A 12,579-nucleotide genomic window follows, 5' to 3' on the forward strand; every position below is an offset into this window, starting at 1 on the left:
TTTTTCCCTGCCTGGCTGTCGAAGAAGGAGTCAGGATTCTTTTGTTCTCGTTCTCAAGGTTGTTTATTTTTTCTGTTATCTATTGCATTCTTTTTCTGACCCACCGAGGTCTGTCTGGCAGGTCAGGTTGAGGCACACTGGTGTTATCTTTTTATACTAAAAACACTGTGTACATTATTTACCATAACTTCCCAATACCTATCACCTATGTTAGACAGTGAGCTTCTACTCCAAACCAATCTAAAAGTGCCAACATCACCCAGAAGATGGAGGCTAGGAAGGAGAAGGAAAAAGGACAAGGCACTCCCAAATTCCTCCATCTTGGGACCCTGAGCCCCCATTCTAAAAACCTCAAAAATCTATTTTTCACCCCGTGACAAACTAACTATTATTCTACTTAAACTCTTTCGACTTGTAATTCTTCACATAAAGGTTGGTAATTGTTTTTTCCAAGGGCTAAATCAAAGGCACAGGGGTCTGGGGCTCTGTGCCAGGGTCTCTGAGCCCCCTGGGCAGCCAAAGGAATTTCCTCGGTTTGGGTCGGGGTTGGGTTTGGCCCCTGGCACTCACCAGAGCCAGCTCTGCCCGGGCTGCCCCACCCCAGGGGCACTCACCAGCCTCTCCTTCAGCCACACAGCTGAAACCAGACGTGGGGACACCGGAGCTGCCGGCAGGGAGGGTGAGGGTGCGCCGGGACGAGGATGGCACTGTCACCGAGGTGGACGAGGACAGCGTGCAGAGGGTGAGTGTTCCCCTGATTTTTTAACATTTTCCTAAGCCTTCTGATGTTTACATTCTTGTAGCAAGCTTTCTCACACGCTTTCTGTAAATAACTTACTGTTTTACGTTCTTTTATAGAAGAAGGGAAATTTGGTAGACTGTTAGTTTGCCCAGTGTCGTTGGAGAGGTGACACTCTCACCCTCCAATCCACTGTCTCTTTTAGGAAACTATAAATGTTAGAATCAAAATGTAAACTCCCCTTTTCTTCACCTTAAAAGCAACAGGGTGTGCACTCGTGTTGTTTCGTGTCCTGTAATGACAGGTGAGCCCCTTCCCCGGGCTGGGGGTGCAGGGACAGTGCCAGGGCACAAAGATGCTTCTGCAGCCCAAGGTGTCGTGGTGCCAGCAGGTTTGGCGCAGCCCTGCCATGACAGCAGAGCTCGAGGGGTCTCTGTCTCTGTTTCCCAGACCAACCCCCCCAGCCTGGACCAGGCTGAGGATCTGGCTGCCCTCATCAGCCTCAACGAGTGCAGCGTGATGAACACGCTGCGGCAGCGCTTCCGAGCCCGCCTGCCCTGCACCTACGCGGGGCCCAGCCTGGTGGCCATCGCCACCGGCACCGCCGACAGCGCCGCCAAGGTGAGAGAAGGGACCGGGGACAGCGGGAAGCGGCCACCAACCCTCCTGGGGACAGTGGCGGAGGGCGCCGGGCGCGGCGGGGCCGGCAGGTGGCACCGTGGGACCGTCACAGTGCGGGGACAGTCGGGGATGCTCTGGGGACAAGCAGGACCAGGGATGCTCTGAGGACGTTTGGGATGCTCTGGGGACATTTGGGACCGAGGATGCTCTGGGGACATTTGGGACCGGGAATGCTCTGGGGACATTTGGGACCGAGGATGCTCTGGGGACATTTGGGACTGGGGATGCTCTGGGGACATCTGGGGAGCAGGGATGTTTTGGGAGGGGGATGCTCTGAAGGTCCTGATGGCCAGGAATGCTCTGGGAGTGCTTGGTCTTGGGGCTGGGGGAGCTGTGAGGACTCAGACTCAGGAGGTTCTGCACCCTGGGGAGGAGCCATCGCCTGAGTTTGGGATTTCCTCAGTGAGAAGCCTGTTTGGGATGTGCTCTGTCACCCTCTCCCTGCCCACAGATTCCCAGGGGGAAGCGGGACAACCTCCCCCCCCACATCTGCTCGCTGGCACACAGAGCCTACAGGAACCTGCTGCTGCAGAGGCAGGACCAGGCCATCGTCCCCCTGGGGCACAGCGGGGCTGGCAGGACCCAGTGCTGCCAGAGAGCCCTGGAGTACCTGGTGGGCACGGCGGGCAGCCTGGATGGCAGGGTCTCAGGTATGGACAAGGTGTCAGGTATGGGCAGGGCAGGGGCTCAGGTATGGGCAAGGTGTCAGGTATGGGCAGGGGCTCAGGTATGGGCAAGGCCTCAGGTATGGGCAGGAGCTCAGGTGTGGGCAGGTCTTGGGATCTCTGGCTTATGAGAGAGACCCCGAGAAAAGTTCAAAAGTCTCTTTTCCCAGCCCAGTGCTTGAAGAAGGAGTCAGGGCTCTTCATTTCTTGGTCTCAAGGTTGTTTATTGTTTCTTATCTATAAAATTCTTTCTCCTGCCCTGCTGAGGTCCATCCAGCAGGACAGTTCCAGGCACTCTGCCTGCCCCCAGGGCGGTGTTATATCTTTATACTAAAAACTACATATACAATATTTACCATAACTTCCCAGTACCTATCACCTATGTTAGACAGTGAGCTTCTACTCTAAACCAATCTGTAAGTGCCAACATCACAGCAGAAGATGGAGGCCAAGAAGAAGAAGAAGGAGAAAGGCTGGACACACCCAGTTCCCTCCATCTTGCCTCCTGAACCCCCATACCAAAAACCCCAAAATCTACTTTTCCACCCCGTGATAACTTCACTATTTTTCTACCTAAACTGTTGTGGCTTGCTGATCTTCACATAAGGTTGGTAATTTGCTCCTCGGGTCATAATCAAACCCACAGGAGCCCCGTGCCAGGGCTTCTGAGCCCCCTGGCAGGGGTCCTGGCCATCCTGGACAGCCAGAGGGATGTTCTGGGTTCCCACAGGCAGGGTGTCAGGTATGGGCAGGGATGCTCGGTGCTGGGCAGAGGCAGCAGTATAAAACAGAGCCTGTGCAGGCTGGGGGCACACAGCCACACAAAAACCTGGATTTGTGCTCCCTGGTGTGGCCTCGAGTGCCACTGTCTCCGTGGCAGACTCAGCAGATTTGTGAGCAGCAGGAGGGAATCACTGGAGTGGTGCTCGGGGCAGTCGGGGCAGCGCTTTCACATTTCACACCTGCTCGGGTTACAGGTGACGCTGCTCAGCAGGCAGCGCCTTCGGAGGGCAGGGTTGGATTTCTCATCTCTCTCGGGTACACCGTGCTCTTGCAAAGGGCTGAGGGACGGCCTGGAACAGGCTGGGCAGGCGGGCACATCCCCTTCCCACCAGTGGATGCCTGGTGTAGGATGCTGACCCCACAGCCGGGCAGTTCCCCAGGGCTGGGACAGAGCCCAGCAGAGGTGAGGCAGGAGGAGACCCATCCTCCAGAGCTGCAGGGTGGCTCAGGGGGGCTCTGCTGGTGGTTTTGCAGTGGAGAAGATCCAGGCCATGTTCACAGTGCTGGGAGCCTTTGGGTCGGTGACCACCAGGCACAGCAGCAGCTCCACGCGCTTCTCCATGGTCCTGTCGCTGGATTTCAGTGCCACTGGCCAGGTCACTGCTGCTCACCTCCAGGTACCTGTCACAGTGCTCAGATGGGAGGGCTCTGGCTGGAAATGGGGGCCCTTGGGGTGGGGATGCCCAAGCTGCACTTGGCTGGGCACAAGGGATGATGCTTTGCTCCTTGCTCTGCTCCTTGCTCTGCTCCTTGCTCTCCCTAAACCAGAGGTGCCCAAATGGCCCCAAAGGAGCAGAATCTCTGTCAGCAGCGTGGCAGGGTCCCCCAGCCTGTCCCTGTCCGTGGCAGGGAGCTGGGGGCTGTGCTGGGATGAGCTGTTGATGAGGAAATGTATAATTCAGCGTTTCAATAGCAGCACCTCGCGGCTGCCTGGAGCTGAGCCTCAGAGGGCTTTTATCATGTCAGGGCTCTCATCAAAGGCTCTTTAATCAGAGCTGCCCATGCCCCTGAGCCTTGTCTGAGGGAGGAGGGGGCTGGAGCCTTGTCTGCTCCTGGGGAGCACCAGGGCTTTCACTGCTGGCCCTGCTCTGCCCTGGGCACCCATGGGGAGCTGGTGGCCTGGGGGAGCCGTCCTTGTGCAGCAATGTCCCCATTAGAACCACCAGAACCACCCTGGTGTGGCCGTGGGACAGTCTGGGGTGGGGACCCCCAGCTCTGCACACTCAATGCTGCCTCCAGTGCTGGCACTGAACACCTTTGGCAAGGCTGGAGCTGGTCTGGGCTTGTCTGGAGCCCAGGCAATGGCTTATCTCAGCCCTGCAGCATCTTTGCTGGGGCCATGGCACTGCCCAGGCCTCTGGGAGCTCAGAGGGACCGTGGGTGCTGCTTTCGTGCACTGAGGTTGCTCCTTGATGCCTGGATCATGGTTCAGCTCTTGCTTGCACAGCCCTGGGTGGGAGGAGCAGCCCCCAAACCGAAGGTTGCAGTTTATTGCAGCCCCAAGACACGTGAAAGTCTCTGTTTCGCCCGCACGTTCGAAGAATGAGTCGGAGTTCTTCAGTTTTGGGTCTCAGAATTGTTTATTGTTTCTTATCTATAAAAATTCTTTCTCCTGCCCTGCCGAGGTCCATCCAGCAGGACAGTTCCAGGCACTCTGCCTGCCCCTGGGGTGGGGTTATGTCTTTATACTAAAAACTACGTACACAATGTTTACAATTACTTTCCAATACCTATTACCTATGTTAGACAGTGAGCTTCTGCTCTAAACCAATCTGTAAGTGCCACCATCACAGCAGAAGATGGAGGCCAAGAAGAAGAAGAAGAAGAAGAAAGGCTGGACACACCCACGTCCCTCCACCTTGTCCCCAAAACCCCTACTCTAAAAACCCCAAAATCTACTTTTTCACCCAGTGATAATTTTATTATTACACTACTTAAACTTCTGTGGCTTTCAGGTTCTTCATACAAGGTTGGTAATTTGCTCCATGGGTCATCATCAAACCCACAGGTGTTCTGGGCTGTGTGCCAGGGTCTCTGAGCCCCCTGGCAGGGGTCCTGGCAACTCTGGACACCCAGAGGGATGTCCTGGGTTCTGACACCAGCTGAGTCCCTGCAAGGAGAAGTCCAGCCCCTCTTGGCAGCTGCCAGGAGCATCTCCCCAATCTCCCTGTCCCCTTCCCATCTCCCTGTCCCCTTTTCCCTCCCCAGACCTTGCTGCTGGAGAGGGCCCGCGTTGCCCAGCAGCCCGAAGGAGAGAGCAGCTTCAACATCTTCCCACTGCTGCTGGCAGGGCTGGATGTGGCAGAGAGGTGGGTGTGACAGCCCTGGGCTGCCCAGGGATATTCCTCATCCTTTATACCCAAATTCCCTCCATCAGTGGGGTTTTGAGACTCCCCTGATAAGGGATTGTGAGAGTAATTGCATGAATGGGATCTTTCTGCATGCGGAGAGATTTTCTATGAAATGAGGGCATTTCCTGGTGCACCTCCACTAAAGCTGAAATTGGGGTGATAAATGAGACAGAGATCCCTTTCCCTCTTACTTCTGGCTCCCACCAGGCTGTGTTGCCAAGAGAAGGCTCCAGCTGATGTCCCTGTGTGGGGCAGTGCTGTGGTGGCCTGTCCCATCCAGGTTCCTCAGATGGTGGCTGGGGGTGCTGAGGGCAGCCAAGGAGGGATTTTGACTCTCATTTTTTTTGTGTGACTACTCCCAGGACGATGCTGCACCTGCACCAGGTGGCTGAGAGCAATTCCTTTGGGATCAAACCCTTCACAAAGGTAGGGAGAGGGAAATGCTGAGGTGGGATGGTGCAGGGCACCCCCCTTGTCACCACCAGCTGGAGGATGACTTGGATTCCCTGGTTCCTGGGTGTCTCATGATGATGCCACCAGACTGGGAGCCTGGGGGGGAGGGAGGGGATGTTGGGATGTGAGGAAGGGTCTCCCCAAACAAACAGCCCCCCCCAGCACCCCTCTGCTGGGCTGGGGCTGCCCTCCCTGGGATGCCACAGCCACCTGGGACCAGATCCTGCTGCTCCAGGGTCACCTACCCTGATGGTCCCCTGCAGCAGCAACTCCCAGGGGCAAGAGCATCCTTTGGGCAGCCCAGAATGTGAATTTTAGGGGTTAAAGCTCCAGAGCTGACTCCCACCTCCAGCCCCTCATTAGTCTGAGCTGTCTGCAGAGCCCCAGCAGATTGTCCACGAGCCAAAGTGCTGGGATGAATCGCAGCAATTTGCAGTTACATCATCTACTGATGAATCCAATATTCCATCTTCATTAGGGAGCTCCTGCTCCACTTTGGCAGCCAAAGGAACTGGCTGCTGGAGCAGCAGCTCGGGGGAGGGCACAGCAAGCCCCTCACCCTGCTGATGCAGCAGACCTGGGCTCAGAGATGGGGTTTTACCCTCCTTTCACAGCTCTGATTTCTGGGGATTTGCCAGCCCGGAGTTCTCCCTGGTCCCTGCCAAGGTGGGATGCTGCCTGCTGGAGCTGGTGGCTCCTGGCCCCACGGAGCAGCCCCAGCTCAGGGGCTGCAGGAGGGGTGTCCCTGGTGGGAGGTGGCAGCTGAGGTCCTGCTGGTGGCCAGGAGCTGCTCAGCTCTGGGCAGGAGTGAGGGGACAGGGCTGGGCTCTGGAAGGTGTCTCTGCCATGGCTTGGAAGGGGATGAGCTTTAAGGTCCCTTCCAACCCAAAGCACTGGATGATTCCATGAAATAAAACATCCATCCCCAGCTGCTGCTCTGTAGACACTCATGGAGTGGGAATTTCATGTCCTTGTGTGACAAGGTGATGCACCCAGCTTGCTCCTAACACCAGGCACCTGAGCAACCTACCTGTGGTGGTGTTTGAGGGTCCCCAGGATGAGGGAAGAGATGAGAATCTTGACTCCATATATCAGTCTCAGAAGGCTGATATATTATATTATATTATATTATATTATATTATATTATATTATATTATATTATATTATATTATATTATATTATATTATATTATATTATATTATATTATATATAGAATGATTATATTATATTATTTATAGAATTATTATATTATTTTATTATATGTAATATAATTATATCATATCATATAATATATCATATCATAAAGATATACTAAAACTATACTATACTAAAATTAACTATACTATAAAGCAAGAGAAAAGAGAGATCAGAAGGCTAGAAAAGAAAAGGAATGAATAATAAACTCTTGTGACCAGAGTCCGGACACAGCTGGCTGTGATTGGTCATCAAGCAGAAACAGTTCACATGCTGGGTAAACAATTCTCCAAATCACATTCCAAAGTGGCAAAACATGGAGAAGCTGAAGCTTCCCAGCTTCTCAGGAGAAAAGATCCTGGCAAAGAGATTTTTCAGAAAATATGTCTGTGACACCTGCCGGTGGCTTCACCGCTTGCTCCGAATTTTCTGAGGCGTCCTGATGGTTTCCCTCTGCCTTCTGCCGGGCACGGTGCCCAGCAGAGGCAGTGACACCCCTGTCCCTGTCCCCCTGCAGCCTGAGGACAAGCAGAGAGCCCTGGTGGCCTTCTCCCAGCTCCGGGCTGCCATGGGCACGCTGGGCATCACCGCGGAGGAGCAGGCGGCCGTGTGGCGTGTCCTGGCTGGAATCTACCACCTGGGAGCTGCTGGAGCCTGCAAAGGTGAGGGCAGTCCTGCCTCTGCTTCCCTCACACCTTGTGCCTGTGCTTGGAGAGGGGAGGGAGTGTGTCCTGCCAGGGATCAGTGCTTGGTGATGATGCTCATCCCCAGGCTGCTCTGCTTTTTGGTGGCTCCAAGTTCTTCCTCGCTCTTCTTGCATGGTGGGAAGGGGGATGCTGGTGTCCTCCCTGCTTCTGGAGCAGCTCTGTGCTTGCCACATGGGGACAGGGAAGGGGCTGCTGGGTGTTGTGGTATTTTCGGGGTCCCCAGATGAAGGGGGGAAATGATAAATCTGACTCCATGTTCTTAGAAGGGTAATTTGTTATTTTATGTTATTATATTTTATAAAAGAATGCCATACTAAAGCTATACTAAAGAATAGAGAAAGGATACTTACAGAAGCCTAAAAGATGATAAAGAATCTCGTGACTCTCTCTCCAGAGTCCTGACACAGCCTGGCTGTGATTGGTCATTAAGTCAAAACAGTTCACATGTTGGATAAACAATCTCCAACCACATTCCAAAGCAGCAAAACACAGGAGAAGCCAGTGACATGATATTGTTTTCCTTTTCCCACATTCCAAAGCAGCAAAACACAGGAGAAGCAAATGAGGTGATATTGTTTTCCTTTTTCTCTGAGGCTTTTCAGCTTCCCGGGAGAAGAAATCCTGGGCAAAGAGGATTTTTCAGAAAATGTGATGGTGGCAGGGTGTCACCTCATGCCGGCTCCTTGGGAAGGACTGGGGTGGGTGACTCCTTTGTTGGCACATTGTCCCCAATGACACCATGAAGGGACAGCTTCAGGTAGCACTAATTTCATCATCTCTTGAGTGTCTACCACAGTAACTGAATTATAATGGGCTGAGTCTGGATGAAGGTTGTATTTATAGAGACTTTGTTAATACGGATGGGCAGAAATTGCCTTATCCCTTACAAATGATTTTAGGACGTGCTCTAACCCATTTCAGAGGCAGCCACATTGATCTACACCCTTCAATTTATGAGGGCTGCATAAAGGCTGCCATAAACTAAGGCACAGACATTTATAAATGTCTCTGCAACATGTCATAACACATCTTATGGTAATTTATGCCATTAATCATTTATTAATTATTCTAAGAGGATAGATGCTGTCATGACTTACAGTGAGTTCTCTTTTCTCCTTCTTTCTGGTGTTCTCTTTCCTCATTTCCATCTACCTTAATGCCCTTCCAGCTTTTATAGATGACCCTATGCATCATGAGTGTCAGAAGGCTTTTGGCCAAAAAATTTGAAAGTCTTTCAGCCTTGTGGGTTTTCAGGAGAGCAGATTTTGGAGATGTGTCTCATTTTGGGAGTGCCCAGCTCACGGGCAGGTGGAGGGATGGTCATGGGGAGCTTTGCTTTGCTCAGACTTCCTGCACATTCTGTCCTCAGTAAATCAGCCTGGGAGGGATTGGAGTGCTGTGCCCAACAAATGCTGCTCCATTCTCAGAGCAGGAGCAGGAATGGGAGCAGCAGACCCGGGCAGGGCTGCAGCTCTGAGCACTCTCAGGTGTGGGATTAACAAGCAGATCATGTCTCAGTGTCGCTCACTCTGGTATCGATTCCCCCACCGTGTGTCAACAAAAGGGGAGAAATGAAAGGAAATACGGATAAAAAATGGATCAAAGCCGGGTGGAGCAAAAGTCTCAGTGGGGGCGACGACACTTTTAATGTGGTTAAACCTGTTTCCCGATAGCCATCTCTTCCCTTCCCCTTTCATGCCCTTTGATGTTGTGTATTCCAAATCCTCTCCTTGAAATCTCACCAAAGGGAGCCTCAGCACTGCTTTTCCAGGGCATTCAGGAGCTCAGCCAGGCACCTCCTTCATCCCCATCCCCTGCCCTGGCATGTGTTAAATGGGCCCCAGTGTGGGCTAAAGGCACCTTTTTCCCTTCTCTCCTCACCCATTCCATTTGTGCAGGAATGAACCAGGAGGGAACAGCACCACCTCTCCCTGGCTGGGGGTTGAAAATGCATTTGCAGCTACAAAAACACCGAGAAGAAAAGGCTGAAATTCAAAAGCTCCTTCTGCTCCCTCCCAGCTGCCTTTGAAATGTATTAGAGCAGCTCTTTTATTAGGAGAGCAGCCTGGCAGCTGGAGGCCAGCAGGGCACCCCGGGCACCATTCACCTGAGTGCTCCAGTCCCTTTGTGGGCTGCAGAAAATCCCCTGGTTTAATTTATTTGCTGTCCCTGTAAGCAGAAGGGAGGCTTGGGGCGCAGCGGGGGCGGCGTTCAGCTCGCTCTCACGCTGTCCTTTTGCTGCCTGACATTATCAGAATATCAGAATATCAGAATAAAGCTTTGTGGCTCCCAGCTCCCTGTGGGCTCCCCAGCACACACCTGTAATGGAGGTGGCTGCCATTCCAGCCCTCCTGGTGCTGCCACAGCTGTGTCAGGAGTCACTCCAAACCCCCTGGCACAGCGAGGCTGCTGCAAATCCACCCTCCAGAACTCCTCTGGATGCAGGAAAACCACAGGGCAGGAGGGTTGGAACCTGCTGCTCAGGTGGGGGACACTGAGCTGCCCCAAGCCCTGCAGAGGTCAGGGGCAGCAGGAGGGACAGGAGCACTCAGGCAGCCAGGGGGGAAATTTGGGGTCAGTGAGACCACCAGCAACAGCCCAGGGTGAGTGCTTGAGCTGCTGTGGCCCTGCACAGATCCACCCCTGTGGCATCATGGCCTGGGAACCCAGGAAATTGGGCATTGAGCAGTTTGGGAATGGGCTGGGGCAAGAGAGGCTGAGCTGTCCCAGTGAGTGCTGACCCTGTGATTTCTTTCTGCTTCTCTTAAATATTGCCTGGGCCAAAGTAATTCCCTTCAGGTGTTAAAGTCAGCGGGTTTTCCGTGGTCACATCACACTCAGGAGAGCCATGTGGAGCTGCTGGTTATAGCTCATGGAGGCTAAAATGGTGCCTGGGGATGCCAGAGCTGAGTGGACCCTCTTGTTTGTCCCAGGGATGCTGGAGTGGGCAGTGTGGGATGCAGAAATGGGTATTTTGGGATGCTGGAGCAGTGTAGGGTGCTGGAATGGGCAGTGGGGGATGCTGGAGCAGTGCGGGATGCTGGAGTGGGCAATGTGGGGTGCTGGAGCAGTGTGGGATGCAGGAATGGGTATTTTGGGATGCTGGAGCAGTGTGGGATGCAGGAATGGGTATTTTGGGATGCTGGAGCAGTGTGGGATGCTGGAATGGTCAGTGTGGGATCCCAGCCAGGTCTGTGCAGCCCCCCCAGCCCTTCCAACTCCCCGTCAGGCAGAGCTTTTGTGTCTGACAGGAATCAGCATCCGTCCAGCCAGCTCAGACAAGAACAAGTGGAAACAGAATAAATCAAAGCCTGGAGTGTTGAGGCAATTCCCCTGCCTGCTCCAGCACAGGCCTTGATGTTGGAGTCCTTCAGTCAGCAATGAAATACTGGGGAAGGATCAAAGGGGCAGGGAGAAGGGGGTTGATTAATCAAGCACCCCCAGCCCTGCTTTGTGCATCCCCTCAGCCAGGAGAGGGTTCCTCATGGAGCTTCCCAGGGTGTGGCCACCCCTCACTCTCCATCCCACACCTTCTCCCTGCCACCAGCCTCCAGCTGTGTTTTAAGGGCCCATTTTAGCTGAGAGCCCCCCAGGCTCCTCATCCAGCACCCACAAGTGCCACCCTTAGGTCTCTGGGTGATTTTGGCTGCTCCCATTTTTGCTCATCCCTCTGTGCTTCTGAGCTGTGCTGCCCGGCTTCCTCCACAGCACCTTTCTGCTCTGGATTTGTAAAAGGATTAATCCTGCGGATTACTTCCCTATTGATTTAAATCATTAAGCTGGGATCGTTATCACCGGCTGCGAGCCATGTCTGCTCGAGGGGAGGAACTGCTGCTCCCGCCTGTAGGGACAGCAAACACTGCTGGGACCCTGAAAGGTGATCCCGGATTTCCAGGGATTGCTTCCTAATCCCATCAGCTCCCACCAGCACATCTGCTGTTTTGCCCTGCTGAAACTCTGATGTCCTGTGGTTCTCTTGGGACCCGACTTGCCTTTGGGCCATTTTGATTCTGGGGGTGCACGAGGGGGCGTTTTGGTGATGCTGAGCCCCCCCGTGCCCCTCCCCAGTGGGCAGGAAGCAGTTCCTGAGGTTCGAGAGCGCCAGCCGCGCTGCCGAGGTGCTGGGCTGCGACGTGGAGGAGCTCGGCAGCGCCGTCTTCAAGCATCACCTGAGGCACATCCTGGCGCAGGTGACAGCGCGGGGCCGGCCCCAGGCAGAGGAGAGCCCACCAGGTACCGCCACAGCCCCATCCCCTTGATCTGCGGAATTGGGAGTTTACAATTATAAATTGTAAAGAGGGTGTGGTTTATTGCAGCTGGGGTGCGTGGGTGTGGTTTATTCCAGCTGGGACCATGGGGGGGGGGGGGGGAGGGGTGTTTCCACCAAAATTTCTGAGACAGGTGAGATGGGTTTTGGGTTTAAACACACATTGAGCCCCCAAGCTCGCACCTCCCTGCCTGCCCATTCACCACCCAGAGTTTTTGGTGGTGCCATACCTCATGGTAGTCCTGGGTGGGTGTTTTTGGTGAAGTAACATCATCTTCCTCGATGAAGTAACATCATCTTCATTAATGTTCACTGCTTGAGTTTTTTTTCTGGGCAGGCACAGTGGAGGTTTGGCTTTCACTCAGGCCAAAACCAGGAGCCTGGTTCTTGCTGGCTCCTTCAGTGAAAGGTTTTGCTTTATGGGCTTCAACAGTGCCTGAGTTTTGCTTTACTGAGTTATCTTTATGGCCTTTACCTAGAGACTAAATTCTTACGTGTTCTGTTACAAGTTGCCTCTACCTAGCAAGTTATATTCCTGTTAGAAACTGCAATTTGCATATTTGTTAAATAAGTTATATATTATTATATATTTCTCTCTCTATATATAATATATTATAAATATAATATAAAATATATTATATACTATATACTATGTAATATATATACAATAATATCTAATATCTATATATTAGATAGATATTTTTATATATTATATGTATTTTTTTAATATATATATTTC

The 12,579-nt window shown here is 52.8% G+C and overlaps 1 protein-coding gene across 1 annotated transcript in view; it reads left to right on the forward strand.

Annotated features, from left to right (window-relative positions):
- Positions 1-12,579, forward strand: part of MYO18B (myosin XVIIIB) — a 65,973-nt gene that overhangs the window by 6,453 nt on the left and 46,941 nt on the right. Inside the window, exons 7-14 of the mRNA XM_071445796.1 lie at positions 630-742; positions 1,190-1,360; positions 1,872-2,070; positions 3,343-3,485; positions 5,077-5,177; positions 5,582-5,645; positions 7,384-7,528; positions 11,642-11,806. Of these exons, the coding sequence (XP_071301897.1) occupies positions 630-742; positions 1,190-1,360; positions 1,872-2,070; positions 3,343-3,485; positions 5,077-5,177; positions 5,582-5,645; positions 7,384-7,528; positions 11,642-11,806 (1,101 nt within the window). The remainder of the gene's footprint in view (positions 1-629; positions 743-1,189; positions 1,361-1,871; positions 2,071-3,342; positions 3,486-5,076; positions 5,178-5,581; positions 5,646-7,383; positions 7,529-11,641; positions 11,807-12,579) is intronic.

This window comes from Agelaius tricolor, unplaced genomic scaffold (genome assembly GCF_023055355.1).
Source record: "Agelaius tricolor isolate 1412-34295 unplaced genomic scaffold, bAgeTri1.0.p SCAF_20, whole genome shotgun sequence".
NCBI classification, from domain to species: Eukaryota; Metazoa; Chordata; class Aves; order Passeriformes; family Icteridae; genus Agelaius; species Agelaius tricolor.